Raw genomic sequence first — 18,194 nt, forward strand, 5'->3', positions numbered from 1 at the left:
TGTGCACATTCTCATGTTTATAGTCTCCTATCTGCAGCCATCAATACGCAATGGATGCTGTCAGGCGACATCCCTCAGTAGCTACGGAACGCAACACGTTAACAGCATCATGACTTAACCTAAGAACATTAAACTAGATCCCTCTCTTCAGAAGATAATTTCTGTTTGGGGTGACCCTGAAATCACTCACAGGCCATTTCTGCCTGCCACACAGCCGCTAAATTACTTGGGTGTGCATCTAATAAACTTTAGACCTTTGGCAGTCTTTGATTGTTTAATTATTTTAAAAGCCAGTGTCTGAGACATTTTCCCTTAATTGGCTATGCTTTTCTCCTATGTTATTTCTCCAGGAACAGACCCCTGACATCTGATACAAGCACAGGTTCAATTCAGTTCAAATTAAAATGCTTCCACTGACTGTCCCCTATACACCAAGCCCTGAGGGGCCTCTAAACTGGTAACATGCAATCCTGATTCCCAAGGAATTCTATGCCATGCCCTTAAAAGGATACATTTAAGTGTCACCCCCCTGCTTCTTTCTTAGTGAATACCCTAACTAGTTATGTAAACTTCAGGAACTGTAGCTTTTTCATTCTGAATGCAGGGCTCGGCATATTGATATCTCCAGCTCCTGGGTGGAAGGTAATTAAAATGGAGGGTCGGGGGGCATCAGCACTCACACCCATGCCCTGGTGGGCGTGACAGTCCGTCACGGCAGGGGCCCCTCGGAGTCTTCCTTCATGCATTCCTAGGGAAAGACACAGTCGCAGGACATGACGTAGAGAAAGTCTATCCACCAAGACTGACAGACCAGCCAGCTCATTTCCAGACATTATGACACATCCCGGATAACCTGTGGTTTGCTACCTAATAACTTGTACCATAGTAACTTGCCGCACAGTCAGGGAACACCCACCCGGGGTTTGCTACACCACAGCTTTTAACATGGTAGCAAAATCCACACACACCCCAGTACGATACAGAGTGTGACACAGAGTAACGTGTTCCATGGTAACAAGCATCCATTGGAGCCCAGGGCTTGCGATTCCCAACCCTGGACACCTCCCTCTATATTCCAAATCTCCTGGCCTCATTTTCCCTCAAGAAACATTTTCTATTCTTTCATTATTTGTGCATCAGTGCTTAAGATGCCTGCACATTTACCCCAACTCATACCTGAGAGAACAGTGGCCATAAATCAAGTCTCTCCAATTTGATTTATGTGCCACCTGAATACCTGTTTAGCAATGAAACTGCCACTGCTAAATAAGCAAAGCTTTGCTGGAAAAATCAATCACTGTCTTTATCTGATGCTTCTGGTTAAAGGGAGGGTATTAAAATACACACTAAAACTATTTCTATTATATATGGCTCATGGTTGCGAATAATCAAAGCTTCTCAGAACACAATGCACACAGCCACAAAACCATCCCAAAATATGGTGGTGCTTAGAAATAGTTTTAATTTATTTTAAACCCAACAAACAATAGTTTTCATCAAAGATGAGGTAAGTCATAGTTTTAAAAACCTTTAGTGCAGAGTCTTCTTTTCAATAAAATGCCTTCCAGGAATTACTTTTAAATTTTGGGGGGCAAATATTAAAACTGTCTTCCATCTCAAAATAAGAAATTCACTTGAACAACCTCAGGGATTCCTTTTCCCTCCGGAGGGGTCCGAGGTCCCTTTACTGCAATTAGCACCTCTCTCTCAGAATAAAGTGAGCAGGACACATCCCGAAGAGATACGGTTAATGGGTTAGAGAAGAGAGAAGGCTTCCAGTTTAAAGTATTATCTGGCTCACAGCCCTGACACAGCCTCTACCAACTTCCATGAAAATACCAAAAATGAGAGGGGCACTAGGCGCCCCTGAAAACAAGAACAGATTGTCATTTGCTGCAAGAAACAAGGAGCTGTTTCTCCATGAACGTGATAACAACTGTGCACATGACACCTGCCCAGCTGCACCACACCCGGCCGGCATGCCACGCACCTGTGTCCCACGCAGATGTCTGCTGTTTCAGGAATGCAGCTGTGCCACACCCGGCCGGCATGCCACGCACCTGGGTCCCACGCAGATGTCTGCCGTTTCAGGACTGCAGCCTGCAGCCGGCTCCCACCCATAAGACGAGGCTGACATCACCCCAGAAGCAGCTGTCCAGTTCTCCTGCCCGAACCTCTGTCCACTGGAAGATGCACGTTCTTGGAGGAGAGCAGAGACCAGCAGTGGGTGAGGACCCTGGCCTGGCTCCCTTGGCCGGCCAAGGCCAAGACCAAGACCAGAAGAGCCAGGTCACAGCCACTGGCTCAGTGTGAGGCGACTTGACAGGACTGGCAGTGGGAAGCCTGCTTTGAGCAGCAGAGCCCCCTGTGTGGAGGACGGCTGGGTGGCTGTAGCCGTGACAGGTACAGAACAGCATCTGTAACTGCTGCACTGCCAGGGGAGGAGTTTCCAGGGTCCTCCAGGCAGAAGGGACACAGGGCCAGGACAATCCCACAGACTGTCTATGGGAAATGCCAGTGAAAGGGAGGTCTCCTCCCGTTCTGGGATGCATGGGTCTTGTGAAAGCACATGGCCACAGAAACGCTCACAGACATGCATCCACACTCAACACTGCGACAGGAAGGACGGGTCTGTGGACACGTGGACACAGAAATGGCCACAGACACACATCCACACTCAACACCGTGACAGGGAGGTCGGATCTGTGGACACGTGGACACAGAAATGGCCACAGACATGCATCCACACTCAACACCGCAACAGGGAGGTCGGGTCTGTGGACACGTGGACACAGAAATGGCCACAGACACGCGTCCACACTCAACACCGTGACAGGGAGGTTGGGCCTGGGGACACGTGGACACAGAAATGGCCACAGACACGCATCCACACTCAACACTGCAACAGGGAGGACAGGTCTGACCAACATTTAAATCCCGAGCCCGGGAAAGTGTGCGCCACAGAAATCAGGGGAAACAAGTCTAGAGAGCCACTGAATCTTGGGGAAAAAAAAGTTATAAAATGATTCCTAGGACAATAAACAAAAAAGGAAGAAAATGGACTGAGATGAAATCTCGCAGAAGGAGAGAGATGGTGAGTTAAGGAAGGAAGGCAAGCCAAGGGCTAAATCTGCACCAAGTCGTGAAGTCACGAAGAGCCAAATGTGCACGTAGGTGAATCTGCGATGTGGAAGATGGAGCTCAGGTGGAGGGTTTCACAGAGCACCCGGGGAATGAACAACAGGCAGTAACAAAAGGGAAAGTGGGGCGAGGACCAGGATTCAGCTCAGCATGAAGCAAGCACGCAGTGAGCCCGGCCTCGTCCTCGCAGGGTTTTCCTGGCAAAGTGTATCTGAACATTATTTTTGCAATTTTTTTTTTATGTATTTTTTGAGACAGGGTCCCGCTCTGTCACCCAGGCTCAGCAGATCACCCAAGCGCGATCGTGGCTCACTGTGGCCTCTGCCTCCCGGGCTCAAGCAATCCTCATACCTCAGCCTCCTGAGTAGCTAGGACTACAAGCGTGCACCACCACACCTGGCTAATCGTATTTAGTAGAGATGGGGTCTCACCATGTTGCCCAGGCTGGTCTCAAACTCCTGAGCTCAAGCAATCCACTCGCCTTTGCCTCCCAAAGTGCTGGGACTATGGGCATGAGCCACTGTGCCTGCTGAATTGTTTTTAAATTTGTTTATTGTTATTATGCACACAGGATGCACAAAGCAGGCCTGAAATTCTGCTCCCTAGAAAGGGAAGCTTCTACAGTCAGTCCTTGGCTGGCACCTGGGAATGTGGATTTGGGGGTTATTCCCTGATAACAGGGGCTTCCTGTGCTTAAACTGTGCAAACATGTGATTCATACCACACACCTGCTTTTTTAAGGGAGTTATTAAAACTGCTACCCAGGTTTCAAAGACATTTCCATTTTAAAGGCACTTCTTAGTAAAGGGAAAGATTTCAATAGTGAGGAAATGGAAGAAAATATTCCCGACACCACAGAGAGCACAGCCACATGGCAGAGCCTTCTGTGTTCCACAGAGGAAGCAGAGGCGGGTGGTGGCGAGCACAGCCCAGCGGCTCACAGCCCACCCAGGCTCTGCTCTTTCTGACCTTCTTCCCTGGGGCAGTTTCCTCCAGGGACTTGCTGCTTCTCGGCCGGACAGATCCCGGGCACACCAGGGCCCCATCCTGCACTGGCGGCAGCCTCTCCTGTTCTCATGACCCCATTGTGAACACTGGACTCTGTTCTCAAGGCCAACTTGATGTTAACTGGGTGGATAGTGGCAGCAAATGAACACTGCCCAGCAGGATTTGCCTTTCCTTGGAGCTCAGCAGGGGGGACTCACAAACTCCCCCAGCTTCCTTTCCCCACCCACGCTGCCCAGAACCTAGTACTTTAGGCAAAGAAGAAAGACTGAGACACATCAGAAAGCACAAGCATCCTGCCCGTCGTGGCCTGACATCAGCTACCCCAGCACCATGAGGGCATCTAGGACAGGACGGCTGTTTTTCTTTCCTACTATGAGCACAATTCCTTGCTAATACATTAAACCAGTTTCAATTACAATGTCAAGTCCTTCCATTTCAGGTCAAATAATAATGTATTTTTAGATGCCAAGTATTTTTTACTCTCAAAATAGAGTAAAGCTTTGAGGCTGGACACAGTAGCTGATGCTTATAATCAATGCACTTTCAGAGGCCAAGACGGGAGGATCACTTGAGCCCAGGAGTTTGAGGCTGCAGGGACCTCTGATCGCACCACTGTACTACAGCCTGGGCAACACAGTGAGACCCTGTTTCAAAAAAATAAAAAACCTACAGCATTGAAAGCTCAGTCTTTAGATTTGAATGTTTTAAAAAGTAATGTTTAGATCTTTCCAATAACTCAAAAAATATGCTTTCATATCTCCAACAACTCATAACTATATCGGTTTGTCTTCAGTTCAAGCTAGTTTGTCTTACTTGTATATGTCTACATGCCTCTAGGTCTAAAAAGCTATAACAGAAAAGGATGGAACACCATTTTCTTAGTCAAGAACTTAAGTTGAATAACAGTGTGGGTTAACACAATTGTCTTCCTGAAAACACATCTGTAGCAACTGGTACTTTATCCACAAGGTATCACCACAGTCTTGTTCACAAAGATAGCAAACAGAAGATTGCAGTGAACACCAAGTAAACCTGTTCAGGATTGACGTGGACACAGCGTGGCACAGACACGGCCATGCCTGTCTTGCTATCTTTCATAAGGAATCACACTGCACCCAGTCTGCACAATCAGAAAACAGTCGAGAACTAAACGTGGGTTGTTACATAAGCCCATCTAAGCAACACAGGTTGTCAGACGACTGGTAAACCCTAATTCTATGAATGGCTTAAAAACAAATTACCAACACTTGCCATTTTAAGGGGCCTTTTACTGGCTGAAACCAAATAACAGAGACATATTTTAAAACAGGAGGCTTAAATCTAAAGTGTTTTGAATTGCCAGTAAGCGCAGGCATGAACACACATTTCCATGCCCCGGTCCCCTGCACACAGACCCACACAGACCAGAAAGAATGCCTTCGGAATTCAGAAGAGGTTGAGATTCCAGAGTTGGGGAAGGCACAAAACTTAGGTAAATTCACTTAGATTTTACATCCGTAGCTCCCAAATGGCAGGGCTGAACACCTCCTCTTCAGCTGCACACATCATCCATGGCCCTAGACATGCAACTTACCAAAGAATTTGTCTCTGCACTCTACAAATTAATCGCTACATATCTCAGAAAGTCAGGAGGCAGTCTCATTGTCATTCAACTTGTATTTATTCATTTTGATCAACTTTATCTCACAACATACACTGGAGGCTGGGTGTGGTGGCTCGCGCCTGTAATCCCAGCACTTTGGGAGGCCGAAGCGGGCGGATCCCGAGGTCAGGAGATTGAGACCATCCAGCCAACATGGTGAAGCCTGTCTCTACTAAAAATACAAAAATGAGCCGGGCATGGTGGCGAGCACCTGTAATCCCAGCTACTTGGGAGGCTGAGGCAGGAGAATCGCTTGAACCCGAGAGGCGGAGGTTGCAGTGAGCCGAGATCCTGCAACTACACTCCAGCCTGGAACAAAGCAAGACTCTGTCTCAACAACAACAAAGAATACTCTGGAGACGTTTTCCAGTAACATTGTAACAAAAGAGAATCAGTCTGGGTGCAGTGACTCACGCCTGTAATTCCAGCACTTTGGAAGGCCAAGGCAGGAGGACTGTTTGAGCCCAGGGGTTCGAGACCAGCCTGGGGATTATAGGGAGACTTTGCCTCTATGAAAAGTTCAAAAATTAGCTGGGTGTGGTGGCGCACGCCTGTAGTCTCAGGTACTTGAGGGACTGAGGTGGAAAGATTGCTTGTGCCTGAGAAGTGGAGGTTGTAGTGAGCCATGGTTATACCACTGCACTCCAGCCTGGGTGACAGAGTGAGACTGTCTCGAAAGAAAGGAAGAAAGGAAGGGAGGGAGGGAGGGAGGGAGGGAGGGAGGGAGTAATACTGATGTACAAACCTTAGCGAGGAAAATAGTTAAAATGGGTGACTCAAAATTCACTTTACTATCTCTGGCCCTTCACTCCTGAAAATGTACAGGCATGTGCCTCACTGGTGTTTTACTTTGAAGCAGGACAAGCTATGAGGAAGCAGTGGCTCCACAAGCTTCCTGCCTCTCACATCTTCCTCTCTTCCCAGGAAGGGGCAAATCCCAGAGAGGAGACCCTTCCGGTCCTGAGGAAGGCTGTGTGGCCCAGGCTGTCCCCACAAGAGGCTGTGCCCTGGGCGTGCCCACCCAGGTGTCAGTGCCAGGATCACCTTGGTCTCAACGCAGTTCTCCAGCAGCTCAACTCCAGGCTTCTAGGCCAAATTCCCAAACCAAGATGCAAGATCGAGCGGCTCGATTAACATGTTCACTTCCACTGCCCAACAACTCAGCCTTTTGCCTTGAAATCATAACAAGTGGGTTAAGTCGGTGGCCCTCTGCTCTAGCACCAGAGAAGCCTGGATTGGGTTTCATGAGCAATATCAGCTCATGTGTCAACCTTGGGTTTTGTCATCAATTTCATGTATGTCTGAAGGCACATGTATCTTGTCTCACACTGGAAAGAATTTAAGGTAACCTACAAATACACGGGTGGGAAAACAGGTGGATAGAAAAAGAGAGTGGGGAGCGTCTACAATGAGGAGGACCTGTGGGTACACACAGAAACCATGCCCTGGGACAGATGGACGGACAGGTGAACTGATGGAAGGACAGAATAAAGAGTGTGGGGAGCATCTACAATGAAGAGGACTCATGGTTAACACACACGGAAACCATGCCCTGGGTCGGATGGATGGACAGGTGAACTGATGGACAGAGAGATGAACAGACGTGGAGATTTAACACGTGACCACACATTTGTTGCATTTCCTAAAAGCTAAGGCAAACGCATGACCAGCTGTGTGACTCGGGGATTCCAGGGGAGGGGGTAGGGGCTGTGGCAGGTGCCACCAAGACTCCGACAACATTCTCATTCCAGCGATGGGTTTCACAGATGTTCCCTGCTCCCAAGGGAGGGCAATGCCACAGCACCAAAGCACCATCAACGAAGATGCAGAGGACGTCTTCAAGACCAGGCTCTCTCTCAATTTAGGAAGAGATTTCAGAGTATCCCAATGGGAGGCTTTGCCCGAACAATCCTCCTGTAAGAACCTGACATAGACCCTCTCACAGGAACTGTGGCAGTGTCCCCTGTGTCGATAGTTATACGCAAAGTTACAGGATGGCGGGGCAGGGCGGGGGGACGGGCGGCGGGGGTCTGGTGGAGAACCAGGAGATGTGACAGAAATCTACCCTCCTAATACCCTCAGACAAAGCCAAAAATCTCCCAAAAAAGTAACTGTAGGTCTACTTCCAGCCCCACAGATCTGCACCACACAGAAAAGTCCCAGAAATTTACGTTGGTATATCATTAAAACAGGAGTATCACACACCAGGTTTACTCATGAACCCTCTCAGCACAGAAGTATCCACAGAACACGCAGCCTTGAGCTATAAAACTTCTTTATGTCTTCACATTAAACTGGCTGTAAACCACAAACCTAGGTAAATACGTCCATTAACCTGCTCTGGGGTTAATAGGACTGCCATCTATAACCGTGCAATTATCACTCTGCACAGAAGTGCCCGGCCCAGAACGGATGGGGGCTGACCCTGCTTCATTCAGGGGTTGCATTTTCCCCAGGGGGTCACATATTTCCACTCAGCACAGACAGCATCTATGCTAGAAGCAAGCCTCATGAAATGAAAGGCCTGTGGTCCTAACACTATTGATACATGTCCCATTGTTTGAGCAGGAATTAAACAGCATGACCAATTTTCTAATAAAGGCATTTCCAGGGTATGAAATAAAGTCCTTTCAAGCATATGAGGAATGTGAAATTTTTCTCTTTGGCTGGTGGGGAGGGAGACAGGACACAGGAAACGAGGCTCCAGCTCACTGGAAGGTGGCGCTGGGTCATTAGAGACGGGTCACGGGGAGGCTCCAGGGCGTCTGCCTTGGCTTCCTCCCTCCAGTTCAGCCCTGGCTTTGGTTTTGCTGCTCTTACTGCGTGAATCACATCGTATGGAATTCTATTTGCACAACCTCAGCGCTTTTTGGAAAGAGAAAAGGTATTATAAATAATTTTAGCATCTGGGTAAAAAGAAATTTACTTGAAGTATTTGGTCTTTCAAAGAAATGAGATCTCATCTTCAATCTTGTATGTGTAAATACCACTCCCTGACCTCTTGAAAACAGGGAAGTATCCACACATGGAGATTTCCCACCTCTTGGAACAGCAAACCCATCTGAGGTGCCTGCATATCTCAGTTCCGGGACTCCGGGGGCTGTGCCCACAGCCTCCCCGTTCTTCGGCTCCCATGTCAGGGTTCCTGGTCCACGCCGTGCTGTTCTGCATCAAATGTGACCGGAAAGTCACAGGTGGGTAATTCAGGATTTATTCAGGTTGCATGGTATCACACACTGACTTAGTGCAAACCGTATCTGAGGCACAGCTCTGGGACAATGAAGTCACAGGTACCTCTGGATCTGTTTTCTCTTCTGCAAAATGGGGACACATTTTCTATCTCACAATAAAGTTACAGGACTAGTCAAGAGGAATGTGAAAGCACCTTATAAACTGGAAAGCATTAAAAAAGGCATGTAACATCCACTATTAGTGTAAGAATTCACATGTAACACAAAGTAACAATGTCATTGTCTACATAGCTTTAGGAATCCTACGCCAGGGAGGTGTGACATTAATGAAGTCAAGTCTCTTTTCCACATATATGCTCACGCCAAACTCTCAGGGCCAACAGCTATCGCAAACTGTTGGCCTTTCAGACAGGCCTGTAGCAGAGAATGCAAACTGGTCCACTGATTTTCCGTTATTTGTCCACCATGAAATTAAACGCTCTTTAAAACCTTTAGCTCACGAGAAATCTAGGGGATTTACAATTACCAAACAGAACCTTTCCTAACATTTCAACAATGGTGTCCCTCTGCGGTTTTGAACTAAACCTGCAAACTGCTCCAGTGGCTACTCGGTTTCAACAGCTCTACGTGCGGAAACTTAATAAAGTATAATTAGGTCTGCCACCCTGTAGGCTTCTAAAATCCTACCTTGTAATACAAATATACTCAACATCCAAACATAAATCACAAAAACATTCGCTCAACCTATGTAGATTTTTAAAAATGAAGCACTCCATTACAAAGGCTACATTTCAATCCAAGGTTTCATTTTGCCAACGCACAACTAAACAGCTCGCCACCCTGCAGAGAACACACAGGAACTACAGCTACCGAAGGGAATGACCACAGGAAGGTTACACAGAGAGGAAGGGGGGCACCATGGTACGGGGAGCTGGCTCCACAGAGAGGAAGGTGGGCATCTTGGTGTGGGGAGTCAGCCACCCAGAGAGGAAGATGGGCACCACGGTGCAGGAGCCAGCTCCACAGACAGGATGGCGGGCATCTTGGTGTAGGAGTCAGCTACCCAGAGAGGAAGATGGGCACCACGGTGCAGGAGCCAGCTCCACAGACAGGAAGGCGGGCATCTTGGTGTAGGGAGTCAGCTACCCAGAGAGGAAGATGGGCACCACGATGCAGGAGCCACGTCCAATGAGCTGGAGACAACTGGTGGCTGCCAAGAACTCCTCACAACTCCATGTCCAAGAACTTCATGGCAACAGCTTGAAACCAGACCACAGAAACTGGTAAACACTAGAACAAGGCCTCCCCACCCTCCCTCTCACCCAGCATCAGAAAGTCAGTTGATAAATGCTGACCAGCACATTGCTGTGGGGACCCACTTTCAGAGTCAGGAGTTTCCATTACGTATTTGCAAATAAAGCCACCATCAGTCCCACAAACACAGGGAAGTCACGTGAAACCTTTCCACCCAACTTTTATATATAACCTGTTTCACAGTCATTTTGCATTCACTGTCAATTAGAAACATAATGTATCTCAAAAATCAAACATAGTACTCCCGTATGCTTGATCTATTTGAGGTTTCATTATTCAGTTGTTATTATCAAAGTTTGCATGGGTAATTACTGCTGCCATATTGCAAAATCAATTCATTCTTGAAACTTCTAATTATTCTTGGCAGTAGAATAGGCCATCTCCTGAAAAACTCAGGATAAAGGCTGTGTGAGGCAGCTAAACCCAAAGTCAGAACCCCAGCCAACTGTGCAGCCTAAAGAAAAGAATGTATTACACTTACAACTGTGTAACTTAATTTTCCCAAATGTCACGGCAATTCTGAAGTGAAGGTCATTAACAATCAAGGTAAGGAAGCCAGATCTTCTAGGAACTAAACAGCTCCCAACGTTTTCCCTGCTTAGATCTCACTGTCAGGGAAATGTGGATTAAATGGAAGGTGGCCTCTGATGTGTTCCCCAGTATCCTTCCAACATACATTATATATGCATCCTTCCAACATTCTCCAGCATCCTTCCAACATTCTCCAGCATTCTTTCAACATACATTATACATGCATCCTTTCAACATACATTATATATGCATCCTTCCAACATTCTCCAGCAACCTTCCAACATTCTCTAGCATCCTTCCAACATTCTCCAGCATTCTTCCAACATTCTCCAGCATCCTTCCAACATACATTATATACACATCCTTCCAACATTCTCCAGCATCCTTCCAACATTCTCCAACATCCTTTCAACATTCTCCAACATCCTTTCAACATACATTATACATGTATCCTTCCAACATTCTCCAACATCCTTCCAACATACATTACACTTGCATCCTTCCAACATTCTCCATCATCCTTCCAACCTACATTATATATGCATCCTTCCAACATTCTCCAGTGTCCTTCCAACATGCATTATACATGCATCCTTCCAACATTCTCCAACATCCTTCCAACATCCTCCAGCATGCTTCCAACATTTTTCAGCATCCTTCCAACATTCTCTAGCATCCTTCCAACATTCTCCAGTGTCCTTCCAACATACATTATACATGCATCCTTCCAACATTCTCCAGCATCCTTCCAACATCCTCCAGCATCCTTCCAACATATTATACATGCATTCTTCCAACATTCTCCAACATCCTTCCAACATTCTCCAGCATCCTTCCAACATTCTCCAGCATCCTTCCAACCTACATTATACACACATCCTTCCAACATATGTTACACACATGTCCTTCCAACATACATTACACAAGCATCCTTCCAACATTCTCCAGCATCCTTCCAACGTACATTATACACGCATCCTTCCAATATACATTACACACGCATCCTTCCAACATTCTCCCGCATCCTTCCAACGTACATTATACACACATCCTAAGAAACAGAGTCCCTGAAGGAAAACGCACCGCTTAGGCCGTGTCATCTCTTCACCATGGAAACAAAGTTCTCACCCCTCCAGTTGGGTCGAAAGTACTAAAGTAACTGTAAGAGATCTCTGCTGCTATGAGGAACACCTGTTCCTAGGAGGCACACCTGGCTATAAAACTTTAGACAGGTTCACTTTCCCTCAGGAAACAGCGACTCGTCATGAAAGGATGTTTGTGAAAAAGTCACTCCTCAAATGGGGATTCCAGCTCCACGCAGGAATCGGCGGGCATCTGGGACTATTTTAACTGCACGATGCCTTGAGCTTCACCGGAAACTCAACAGCCAGAGTCCAGCAGCAAGTGGGCCTGCCTTCAGCCCAAACGTGGTGGCGCGTCCAGGATGCTGTGCCCAAGGCCTGCCCTGCTTGGCGATCCTTTCTATAGCCCGCTAACCAAATAAAGGATGCTAAGGATGGAACACCCCCTCCAAGGACACCAATCCCAGTAAAAGATGATGCTGGATTCAAGCCAGAGGCAGCTGCTAAAATCCAGACACCTGAGATGTCCGCGCTTCCCCAAGTCGCTCCACCTTCCTGTGTATTTTAGCTTCAATGCTCACTCCAGGTAGGTCGCAAAGCAAAGGCCTGTGAAAGGCCAAGGCCAATCAGGGATCACCAAAGCAAGAAAAGGGAAGAATGCTTAGAACTAAAGACAGGCATAAATGTGTTTGGGGTTTTCTTTTTTAAAGGCTTAAAAGCTACATATGCATTCACGTTTGTGCCTTCATGAAAAGAATGGTCACCTTGGTCACATTCTCCTCCACCAACAAACACGCTTTTCTGAGAACAAGCAGCCAAACAAGACCGTATGGGAAAGTAACCAATGGAATTCCCTCTGACGCTTCACGGCATTGCCTAAAACCATCACAAGTAATCAAAACTGCGAGAGAAAATGATAGTATATTTATCTTTCACAAGCAGCCATGTTTAATTCATAAACATGACATGTATAAAATTAATGGAGTATAAAGCGTTTCTAAAATAAGTAAAAACCAAACGAGAAAAAAGTGATGATTCATCCCAAACTTAATCTTCTTTCTAATTCTGGTCAAGCACCCGTAACGCAGAATCCACCGTGGTGGGGCTGCCTAAGCAGCCAGTTCGGAGCATTCGCTACATTCTTGCTGCTGGGCAGCCGTCCCCATCCTCCTTCTGCAGAACACGCTTCATCTTCCAAAACGGAAACTTGGTGCCCATTCCAAAGTTAATGTCCTTAATGAGAAATTGTGAAAGCTCTTCCACAAAACCATTAAGGTAGAAGAACATTACAGTCACCCTTACAAGGACCTTTACATGCCACTGAAATGCAAAAGCTTTCACCAAGAACCTCTGCCGTGTTGAGGTCCAAAGACATTTCCAAACGAGATCTCCTAAATCATGAAGCAGCTTTGGACATACTGGAGCAAATTCTTTGCTGAAAGCTAGAATTCTCCCCATCTTTCCATTCTGAATGGACTTACACTTTTAAGAGTTATAATCTCGCCGGGCGCGGTGGCTCAAGCCTGTAATCCCAGCACTTTGGGAGGCCGAGACGGGCGGATCACGAGGTCAGGAGATCGAGACCATCCTGGCTAACACTGTGAAACCCCGTCTCTACTAAAAAATACAAAAAACTAGCCGGGCGAGGTGGTGGGTGCCTGTAGTCCCAGCTACTCGGGAGGCTGAGGCAGGAGAATGGCATAAACCTGGGAGGCGGAGCTTGCAGTGAGCTGAGATCCTGGCCACTGCACTCCAGCCTGGGTGACAAAGCAAGACTCCGTCTCAAAAAAAAAAAAAAAAAAAAAAGAGTTATAATCTCAACCAACTCCTCTCTCTTCTCTGGAGCCACTCCTTCCCTTATCCACACCGAATATTAAAGCCTATGGTCTTCCACAGCTGACATGACAGTGAAACATTCTATAATATAAAAATAATTTTGAGGAAATTGCCCGGCTAATGTCCTCTGCATTGAGGCCCCAATGGAAGGCAACTCTCTTGGTTCTACAGATTAATTACTTAGAGTCTCATGAAAAGCAAATAAAACATCTCCAGTTGGCGATGTTTTCCAAATTAACTTAAAACCATTAACAGAACAAACTGTCGGAAAAAAAAACAAAAACAAGGAAAATGCATTTCCATACTCAATACCCACTGAGATGCCCACAGTAAAGTAGTTAGCTGTTAACTTATTTTATCATTATTTCTGATGTTTCTTAGAATCAGAGTAATGATGCACCTGAATCTGGAAAATTAATTTCTTTCAAAAAATTTTGTGATGCTGACTTTGATGGACACAGTTACAAAAATCTTTGTTTTTGCACATGTGACTTTTTCATATATTTTTACTCATTAACAAGACTTCCAGTAAATAAAAAGAGGCTCAAAAATATCTGACACACTCAACAAGCTTCCCCATAAGCAGTAGATATGCTCAAACTTGTAGCTGAGACACACTTGACTGGGTAAAAGAAAACAAAACAGTGACAGTTCTGTGTTTAAAGAAGAGTACTATCAGTAATGTCATCCATGCATGCTCATAATTAATAAATAAAGATTGTATTTTTCTCAAAACACCCAGCGTTTTACTCTGGAATGTATAATACAGACAACGTTGGCTACTGAGATGCCATTCTTAGTGGTGAGTCAACAGTAAAGCCCAACAAATCAAATTCTTCTAATTACCATGGAAGAGTCTTTGTAATTAACTTGTTATAGCTAGAAAACAAGAAAATGTCAGCAAACCTGTTTCATACCCAACTAAAATATCCTGGGACACAGATACATACCTGACAGAACACGATTGCTTTTAGAAATAAACTCGCAGAGCCTCTCATACGAAAGAGGCACCTTCTCTTTACTTTCCTCAGGACTTGCAATTTCTTTGATAAAAATAAATCAGAACTCTTGCAGGAGGATAACAAAAACGCGGATCCATATCCACAGGATAACAAGCCCCGACTGATTCTTTTTCCCCTTCATTGTATGATAACAAAGTTTTTTTTAGACCTTCTCTTTCTCTGTCATGTTTCTTTAAAAGTCACGCAAAACACTTCCTCACAACCACCGGTCACACACACCTGTCCTGCCATGAGAATTTACACAGAGACGCATCTCCCACTTCAAAACATTCATGCCCACGTTTTATTCACTGAGACCTTGGGGGTTTTAAGAACATAACATCTGGCCAGTTCCTACCCTGATCACAAAGAAAGGCCTTGACTGCAAACAGACTCCAAATCCATTTCACTCTAGCCAATAAGAATGGTATTTTTTCCTTAATAAATAAGTATAATTAGCAAAAGAAACAGCTTTGAAACCAACAAATTCAAGTTTATAAGACAACCACTTTCCCTTAAAAACCTAATACAGCAGTCATCTATTAATAAATCGATTTCCTCTGTCAAATAAAACAGATCTCCGGGCTCAGCTCACAACTCACTACCGAACTAAATATCCTCTTTACACATCTTACCGTTAGTTAATATGCAACCTTGCCCTAAAAACAACCCATAACATAAAAATGCACAAAATACCTAAATTAGGTAATCACATTTCTCAATTTTGCCACTGATATGAAACCTATAATCCCAAATCAGAAGAATGAAATGTATTTACCTGTATTCCTGTCTGGTAAGATACAGCAATGCTTCTGCAGAATGCCAGGCAAAACCTGTTTTAAAACAAATAAATAACATGCATTTGTTATCATTCGGGTGGAGGAAGGCATCTCACTAACTGTTACGAGTGTTTCTTCTAATAAGGTCGTCCAATGCGGCACAAAGTCAGCGCACCCAGAATGGCCTAACAAATTAAATGGTACAGAAAAATCTTGATGACATACATTTTTCATTGAAAAGGTTAATCAGGTGAGTGTGATTATCATCTGTGCCATTTCTGGAACGGGAATGCAGCCGGGTTTAATGGATGCCCCTAATGGGCCATCAGGGTCTTGAAAGCTGTACTCCAGGGGCTCCCACAATAAGGTAAATGGACCCACCAATTTCTGTGATGGCTTTTAAAATATTAGGCGCAATTAGAGCCTGGCGATGGAGGGCTGCTGGAACGTTGTGTTGGGTCTTCTAGAGTCTGAGCTTCCATCAAGGGTGAATCACAAAGAAGAATGTGAAAGGAAGGGCTGCATTTACATTCATACTTCAGTAGTAAAATGTGAAGAAAATACCTTATTTGGTAAGGGAAGGAGAGGTGAAAATAACAGAGAATGGCTTTCCCAAGATTCAGCAACATAAAACAAATTGCAAAGCACACACTCCGGTAACGTGCAGCTGAAGAGATGTCTGCGGGAAATGTGTGATCTTTCTAAACTCAATTAGAGGAAAAGCTGAACTTTCATCCTAAATACTCCACACGATGAACTTGCTGCCATTCCTCAGCCCTCCAGGAAGGCAGCATCTACAGGTCTCTGCTTATTGCCTGTTCTAGGGCAGGGCAGTTTACTCAGGAGAGAGGGCGAACAGAGGTCTCTGCTTATTACCTGTTCTAGGGCAATTTACTCAGGAGAGAGGGTGAACAGAGGGTGTTGCAAAGAAACACCAGTCATATGTTGGCCCTCGATCGACTTTCAGTCTGGCTGAGTATACAGCAGGCTCTCATAAATGCAATGGATGAAACCACAAGAGATGATCCGGAATAACCACTCCCTTCTCCTCCATCCCCCCGCCGCCAATTCTTCTATGTTGAAAAAATAACAATTCTCTCCCAAATATAATCAATTGCAAACAAGACAGTATTACAAACTTTCAACTCTGTGCAAATCAAGAGGGACAGAAAATAAAACAATAATGAGTTTTAGTACCTAGCAAATGCTGTGCAAAATGTGGAATTAAAAGTTCAATCACATGCTTCTCATTTGCACAGAGCTGACCGTGTAGCTGAGGCAGAGAACAAACCCTGGTGAGACAGTCGGGGCAGGGAGGCGCTAACTCCTGTGATCACCACAGGGTCAGGTGCTGGCCCCGTGCCATGTGGAAGCTGTCGGTATTTTTCATTAGTGTGGTCTGAGCCTGTGAAGTCATATGTGACACTGTTTCCCTGATGAGCTCCTAGCCCCCATGCCCAACAGTGCAAGAACACACACCCACACTCAAGTCCTAGGGTTCGACGCCTCTGAGGGCTCCTTGCAGATCTGCTCTCTGTCTCATTCCACAGCCACACCCATTCACTCACCTTTTCCAGAACTTTCCAAAGGGCCTCAGGGATCAAGGCCAGGCCTCAGAACCCACCCCCTCAGGAGGCAGTCAATGATCCACTAGGTCTGAAAAGGCTACCGCCTCCACACCCTACGTGGAGATCAGACACACACGTTTCCACAGGCAGGCTCTGCTGCGTCCTTCCCTAAATTCAGTTGCCCACAGAATGCTTTTCTCTGCTGACTTCCCATTAACAGCCAGAGGGGAAACGCTGACCTAGTCAGCTGCAGACGCCACCTAAGGGATCTTTTCCCTCACAGTCTCCTCCCGGCTGAAATCATGAGCGGCTGCTGCTGCTGGGTGCTGCTCCTAAGGAGGGGCTGCCCACGGGTGAGCCCCAGGCACGTCCACAGTGGAACTTGGGGCCTGCTCCGGCGTCCCCAGCACCGACTGTCAGCTCCAGACTAATGCGAGCACAGGCGACACCATTCCACAGACATGTCTTGAAGAAGCAGGAATAAAGTCTCAATCAATCAAATCACAGCACGGGACTCCATCACCATCGGTGCCCTTTCACGGTCTCGGCCACGTTTCTATCCAGATGAAAATCACGTGCAGTGGTGACAGCATTGGAGAGGGCCGTGAGAGGTCACGAGACGTGTGTGTGAGGCCAGTAGGACACGTGCTCGGGGCAGGAGGGCGGGGCTGGGACCCCAAGCTGTGGGCCACCACAGCAGGACCAGCCCAGAATGTCACCTCCATGGGAGCTGGTGCCCCCCTCAAATGCTGCAGCTCCCGTGACCCTCCCTCCAAACCCTGGATTCTGACGATGCACAGAACCAGAGCGCTGGAGGTGCTGACAGGAGCCCACGTCCTGCCTCTGGGGCTCCTTTAGTGTCAGGGATGGGCAGGATCCTCCCTCCACAGAACTGCAAACCTCAAACCTCATCCCTGGACACGGGCACTCAGGCGACCAGGCCTCACGCAGGACACAGTTGCACCCGCTGGGGCTTGTTTTCCGCCATCTCTGTTTGATTTGAAAAAGGGCTGTTGGGGAGGAAATCATTGGAGAGCCACCAGTTCAGACGCACAACGTGTTGGCCGGGTGATGAATGATCCCACGAGCCAGTAATGGGGT

General features: G+C 46.5%; 1 protein-coding gene across 1 annotated transcript in view; it reads right to left on the reverse strand.

The window, feature by feature from the left end:
- DLGAP2 (DLG associated protein 2) overlaps nt 1-18,194 on the reverse strand; it is a 905,804-nt gene that overhangs the window by 704,862 nt on the left and 182,748 nt on the right. The window contains exon 2 of the mRNA XM_030937560.1: nt 15,525-15,579. Coding sequence (XP_030793420.1) covers nt 15,525-15,579 — 55 coding nt within the window. The remainder of the gene's footprint in view (nt 1-15,524; nt 15,580-18,194) is intronic.

This window comes from Rhinopithecus roxellana, chromosome 9, assembly GCF_007565055.1.
Source record: "Rhinopithecus roxellana isolate Shanxi Qingling chromosome 9, ASM756505v1, whole genome shotgun sequence".
Lineage (NCBI taxonomy): Eukaryota > Metazoa > Chordata > Mammalia > Primates > Cercopithecidae > Rhinopithecus > Rhinopithecus roxellana.